Raw genomic sequence first — 6,158 nt, forward strand, 5'->3', positions numbered from 1 at the left:
CTGATTTCATTCCCTTGTTTACACACTTAACATGTCAAGTTCTGTAGCAAAGAATTCACCCCAAACGGCAGATGCAGACTTGCTAGCTTTGAGGAAGGCATGCCTGCTGAGTCTGCAGGATGGCGCACGGTCGGTGCAACGTACGCGGGTGGAGCCATGTCCCAGGTCTGACCCCGGCAGTCAGTCAGCACAGGTCTGGGTGGACAGACGACGTCCCGGTTCCAAGTGACTCCACCTCAAGGGCTGGGGCACAGGTGGGTCAGAAGCCCAGGTTGCTGCTCGGGGTTCCTGTGGAGCCGGGCCGGGCGGGACCCACGTGGGTGTGTGGTGGCTGGTCCTGTCCCGTTCCTCACCCAGCACCAGCAAGGTAACCTTGGGGAAAGCCAGCTCCAGCTTGTCTTCTGACTGACCTCGCCCTGGTCTGGAGACAGAAGCTCTGCTTTTCGATGCTGGCTTCCCCTCTCCAGCCCCTGCAGCAGACCCGTCTGACCTCTCCAAGGTCACTTGGTGCTGGAAGCTCCACGTGGACCCAGGGGCCAGTTCTGTTCTTGGGGGGCTGTGTATGTGACCGTGAGGCCTCAGACTGGTGATGACCCCCCAGGCACAGTCCCGGACCCTGAGAACACCCAGAGTAGGCCCCAGAATACACCCCATTCCCCCGACGTTAACATATCAGGACCTTGAGGTCAGCCTGGTAGAGACTCTCAAAGCAAGTTCTCTCCCTGCAGTGAACATCAGGCTTCCTGCAGATACGGCTCCAAGGGGGAAGGATGCCTACCTGCCTGGGGCCGGGGGTCGGGCACACCTGAGAGGGTGCACGTGCCCACCTTGCATGGGACTCCCCCGTGTGCCCTGGGCAGGGGTGGCCCACAGCTGCTGCCACCCTGGGGGCAGTGACAGTTAAGTCTGGAAGGGTGGGCACTGGGGGAAGGGAACTTCAGGTTAGGAAGCCCCAGAGTCCCCGCACCCCTGTGCTCCCCTCAGCACCTGAGGGCGGCCCCTGGGACAGGCCAGGCCACAGATGGGCAGCCAGGGCCTCCCCCTCTCCTCCCCAGCTTGAGACCCGGCTGTTTGCTGCTCCCACCCCACAAGGCTGCTCGATTCAGAAACAAAACCAGTATCCATGTGTCCTAATTTTATTGTTTCGCAGCAGAATGCCCAACATAGAACATAATTGCAAATATTCGGCTGTGCAAAAGAGAATAGTGCTTAAGTACAAATGGAGACACGATTTTCTTAAATAAATACTTAAACACGAGTCGGTCCTACAAGCACCTGGAGTCTAGGTCTGGCGAGTAGAGGTGCCTCACCACCTGTGGACCCACGAAGACGTCACGATTCCCCTCCCCCCGTAATCAATACATGGACCCAGGGCCGACGATCACAAGAAGCCCTCTGCGGGGGCCGCCCCAGCCCTCCGCGAGGACACTGGAATTTCTCGAAGGTCGATGGTCCGTAACAGGTATTCCTCTACGTAGAGGTGTTGGTCGCTGTGGCGGGCGGGCAGGGCGCCTAGATGACCTTCTTCAGCTCATCATACAGGACCAGCACGAAGGCGCCGCCCATGCCGCGGAGCACGTTGGACCAGGCGCCCTTAAAAAAGGCTCTGCCGCCCTCGTCCTTGAAGATCTTTCGCCAGCAGTCCAAGGTGCCCCTGTACATGATATCGGCTGCGGGGAGAGGGCGGGGGTCACGGAGAGGATCACACGCAGGCGCGAAGCAGACCCCCGGAGACACGGTACCGATGCTGAGCCCCAGCTGCCGCCATCTGGGTGGCGAGGCATTTCGACCGCAGGAAAAGGAAGCTCTGGATGCCCACCATGTGGATGGGGATCGAATGCAAACTCGAGCCCCACCTCCCCAGGGCCCCGCACACCGGAGGGTCAAGGGCAGAGAGGGGGTAGGCACCTGCCCAGGCCTCCCCCACGAAGCCCGGCTACTTCCCTCTGGGACCAAATGCTGCCCACCCCCCCACTCCCCCCGCCTCGGCACGAAGCACCTCACGTGCTGGCTCTGCACCTCCGAAGGGCCGAACGCCAGGCCACTCAGCGATGCCCCACCCCCGGAGCACGGGTGGCCGGGAGCAGGGCGGAGACGGTACCTCCTTTGCGCCCCGACTGCATCATCATCCTCCGCCGTACGGTGTCGAAGGGGTAGGAGACCACGCCTGCCACGGCCGTCACCGTCTGCGCGATCATCCAGCTCACCACGATGTGTGTGTTCTTAGGGTCGGGGAGCATGCCTGCGGGGTCACCGTGAGCGTCAGGCCCCTGAGCCACACACACGGCCGCCCCTAGCTCCACGCGGGGATCCCAGCACCAGGTGACACTAGACCGGTCAGACTAGGGTCGGCACACCAGCCAGAGACGGGGAAGCCACCTGCAGGCTGGGAGGACGGCCCCAGAGACCAACCTGGTACCTGGCGGCAGGGGCCTCTCTAGAGGGAAACAGACGAGCATTGGGAAGTGGAAGGTTTCACACCTGTTCCACTGCAAAGGTGCCAGCGGGCCTGGGCCCCGACCTCCAGGATGACTTACTTTACAGGGCATGAACTGTGTCCTCCTCCAAAATATGCTAAAGCCCCAAAGCCCAAGACCTCAAAGTATAACTGTACTAGGAAATAAAACCTTTAACAGAGATAATTAAAGTAAAATTAGATCATCAGGGTGGGTCCCGATCACACAGGAATGGTGTCCTTATAAGAGGAGACTGGAGCACAGACACACACAGAGGAACGACCCCGTGAGGACACAGGGAGGAGACGGCCGTCTACATGCCCAGGAGAGAGGCCTCGGGAGGAACTAGCCCTGCCCACACCTGGATCTCAGATTCCAGCCTCCAAGACGGATCCCTGACCCCCGGGACCTCAAGATGTGATGTGTTTGAAGACGGGCTCTTTAAAGAGGGGATGAAGGGAAAATGAGGTCACTAGGGTGGGCCCTGATCCCATAGGACTTCTGTCCTTATAAGAAGAGGAGATCAGGACACAGACACACACAGAGGGACGACCCCGTGAGGACACAGGGAGGAGACGGCCGTCTACATGCCCAGGAGAGAGGCCTCGGGAGGAACTAGCCCTGCCCACACCTGGATCTCAGATTCCAGCCTCCAAGACTGGGGGACCACAGACACCTGCTGTTGAAGCCCCCCGCCCAGCACCTTGACAGTCAGCCCCGAGAGCAGAGCACACTCACCTTTGGCGGTGTCATACACACCGAAGTACGCGGCCCGGTAGATGATGATGCCCTGCACAGACACGTTGAAGCCCTGGTACAGCCCCCGGATGCCGTCAGACTTGGTGATCTTCACCAGACAGTCTCCCAGGCCTTTGAACTCCCGCTCCGTGCCGGATTTGCCGACGTCAGCCGCCAGCCGGGTTCTGGCGAAATCCAGGGGGTAGACGAAGCAGAGGGAGGTGGCTCCGGCCGCCCCGCCGGAGGCCAAGTTGCCAGCGAAGTACTTCCAGAACTGCGTGTGCTTGTCCACGCCCCCCAGGAAGATCTGCTTATACTTATCCTTAAAGGCGAAGTTGAGGGCTTGCGTGGGGAAGTAGCGGATGACATTGGCCAGGTTGCCCCTCCAGAAAGACAGCACACCCTGCTCCTTGGGGATGCGCACGATGCAGTCCACGATGCCCTTGTACTGTTTGTCGGCCGCGATCTGCTTGCTGGCGTGCTGTACCTGAGGGCGGAGAAACAGGGGTTTTACACGAGGGCCTAAGTCAGACGCCCCCAAAGACCCCCAACGAAAGGCGCTGTCTTCGTAAGACAACATATGCATGGGGTCTTTAAACTGCCCAAACGTCCTACCGGGAGAAACCCATTTTTTGCTCACTACGGGTCCCTACAAGTGTTACAAACAACAAACTGACGACGATGTTTCCACGAGCGCTACGTTTCTGACACTCCCACAACAAAGACAGCTTATCTGGCTCAGAACCGCAAAAGGGGAACAAAAAGGGAAAAAGAACGGAAGTTCAACGAAGGTCACAAGAACTGCCCTCGCGACCCGCCCAAGGTCACGGCCCTCGCGCCGCGGGGCCCGTCCACGCGGCTGGCCCATGCGCATGCGTCCCCCGAACCTTGCCGCAAGGCCCAGTGCGCACGCGCGTGCCCGCCCGCGGCCCCGCTTCTGCGCATGCGATAGCGCCCGCGTGACGCGCGCCCAGGCAATCCCCGGAAGCCGGCGGCGCGCGGACAAAGCGGCGCAGCCTCCCGCTTCCGGTGCACGCGGCCTGCCCGGCCCGCTGTCCCCGCGCCCCGGACCCTCGCACCTCGCCCGGCGTCCGCGTGTGCGCAGCCGGCTCCCACCTGTAGCAGCAGCTTGACCCGCTCGATCGGGGCCACGGCAGTCTTGGAGATGGCGGCGGCAATGCCTCCGGCCAGGAAGTCCTTGGCAAATGAGATGGCCTGTTCCGTCATGGTAGCGAGGCGGGCAACGCAGCGGGAAGAGAAAGGAGGTGAGGCGCGGAGAGCCGGAGGCTGGGCAACGCTGGTCTGCGATGCCGCCGCCGGGACCGAAAAGACTGGGCGGGTAGCGCGCAGCCGCTAAGGCGCCCCCGCCCCGCCCCGCTCCCCCGCGCGCCGCTCCTATTGGCTGCGCCTCCGCCAAAGCCCCGCCCCTTCCCGTCCGCCTCGCCCCCCCACGGGCTGCCGGGAGCAGCTATGCGCCCCGCCCCTCGCCCTCGAACCCCGCGCCCATTGGCTGCGCCGCCGCCGCCGTCCTTCCCCTTCCCGCGCGCCGCGCCCCGGGGCATGTAGGGAGCCGGGCCCCGCCCATGCGCCCTGCGGGCTGGGGGGGGCTCGGCGACAGCCTTGACCTTATGAAGGTCATGCTGGGCCACGGAGACGCGACAGATGGCGGTTGCGTAAGGGGAAGGCCGGGGGTCTCTGAATCCCACACCGGATGTTTATCCTGCCCCGGCCTCGGACACTCGGACCCCTGGGCTCGTCCCGGTGATTCCCGAGTCCCGGCCGCGACCCCCAGTCTAACTCCGCTGACCTTTGAGGACCGGCTGCGACCCCGGACTCGTCTTAATGACCCCTGTAGACTCCCGAGTCCCGGCCGCGACCCCAGGGATCGCCCCGCGGCAGGAGCGACAGTTCGCGGGGTCAGGGCCGGAGTAGGAGGCCGCCCCGAGCCCCCCAGGCCCGGTTTCTGGAGGGCTTGCCTGTCCCCTGCCCGGTAGACCCCGGGTCCGCCCGTAGAAGCGCCCCCGGAGAACCCCGCCCTGCCGTGGGGTCCCCCGACCCTGACCCCGAGACTCCGGGTGCACTGGGCATGCCGGGCACTGGGGGGTCCCGAGGGTCCGTCTCCACCCACCCGGCCGCTTTCCCTGGGCCCTGCCCTCCTCCCGGGGCCCAGTGGGCCTCAGACTCGGGTCCCCCTGCCAGGCCGCGCGCTGCGACTTGGCGGCTCCCAGAGCGACAGGGGCACGTGTGCTGCCCGCACACGCTCACTCACACGTGCACCCACGTGCCCATGCCTAGACACTTGCCCACGCACACCTGCACGCATACCTGCATACACACGCAGACAGGCACCCATGCTACCCGCAGGAGCACATCTGCCCCCCCGCCCCCCAGGAAGTCTCCTGAGACCTAGGTGTTTTGAAATGCTGTGAACTTTTTATTGAATTATAACTAAATGGCACAAGTCGTAAGTGTATCGTTCTGTGAATTTTCACAAAGTGAGTGCAATGGTGTCTCAGCACCTAGGTCAAGAAAGGATCCTTTTCTTGGTGCAAGGATGTGTCCTTTCATTTCTTATTTCCCTCCCTGCCTGTTTCTTCTCTCTCCCTCTTTTTTCTCTTTGCTCCACCCCCCATATTTTCATGAGGGGCTTGCCTGCATCCCCTCCATACGTTGACGCTGGGTGGATGGATGCCACGGGCGGGCCTACCAGAGCCCAGGGCACCTGGAGCCTGCCATTTGTTTCCCCGGTCCTCGGTGTCCTTGCAGGGCCTTGCTTTGCGCTCTCCTGACCTCCGTGGAGAAGCAGGTAAGAGGCGGGGCCTGAGGCTGGTGCCGCTGCAGAGGGTGGGGCAGCTCAGGGCACGCACTGGGCGAGGATTGGGGTGTGTGTGTGTGTGTGTGTGTGTGTGTGTGTGTGTCGGCACGCACTGGGCGAGGATTGGGTGTGTGTGTGTGTGTGTGTGT

General features: G+C 62.5%; 1 protein-coding gene and 1 long non-coding RNA gene across 10 annotated transcripts in view; one reads left to right on the forward strand and one right to left on the reverse strand.

Annotated features, from left to right (window-relative positions):
• Positions 1–1,124: 1,124 nt before the first annotated feature.
• Positions 1,125–4,567, reverse strand: SLC25A6 (solute carrier family 25 member 6). The gene is made up of 4 exons (XM_024115502.3): positions 4,311–4,567; positions 3,195–3,681; positions 2,102–2,242; positions 1,125–1,670 (listed from the first exon to the last, which is right to left on the reverse strand). Exons 1-4 carry the CDS (start codon positions 4,419–4,421, stop codon positions 1,513–1,515), a joined length of 897 nt encoding a protein of 298 aa, XP_023971270.1. The 5' UTR covers positions 4,422–4,567; the 3' UTR covers positions 1,125–1,512.
• Positions 4,568–4,672: 105 nt separating this feature from the next.
• The window catches only part of LOC102985421 (uncharacterized), a 15,073-nt gene continuing 13,587 nt past the window's right edge, over positions 4,673–6,158 (forward strand). For all 9 annotated transcript variants that reach the window (XR_008617952.1, XR_008617950.1, XR_008617949.1 and 6 more), the window contains exon 1: positions 4,673–6,000. This is a non-coding gene — a long non-coding RNA (uncharacterized lncRNA). The remainder of the gene's footprint in view (positions 6,001–6,158) is intronic.

The sequence above is a fragment of the Physeter macrocephalus genome, chromosome 7 (assembly GCF_002837175.3).
Source record: "Physeter macrocephalus isolate SW-GA chromosome 7, ASM283717v5, whole genome shotgun sequence".
NCBI lineage: Eukaryota > Metazoa > Chordata > Mammalia > Artiodactyla > Physeteridae > Physeter > Physeter macrocephalus.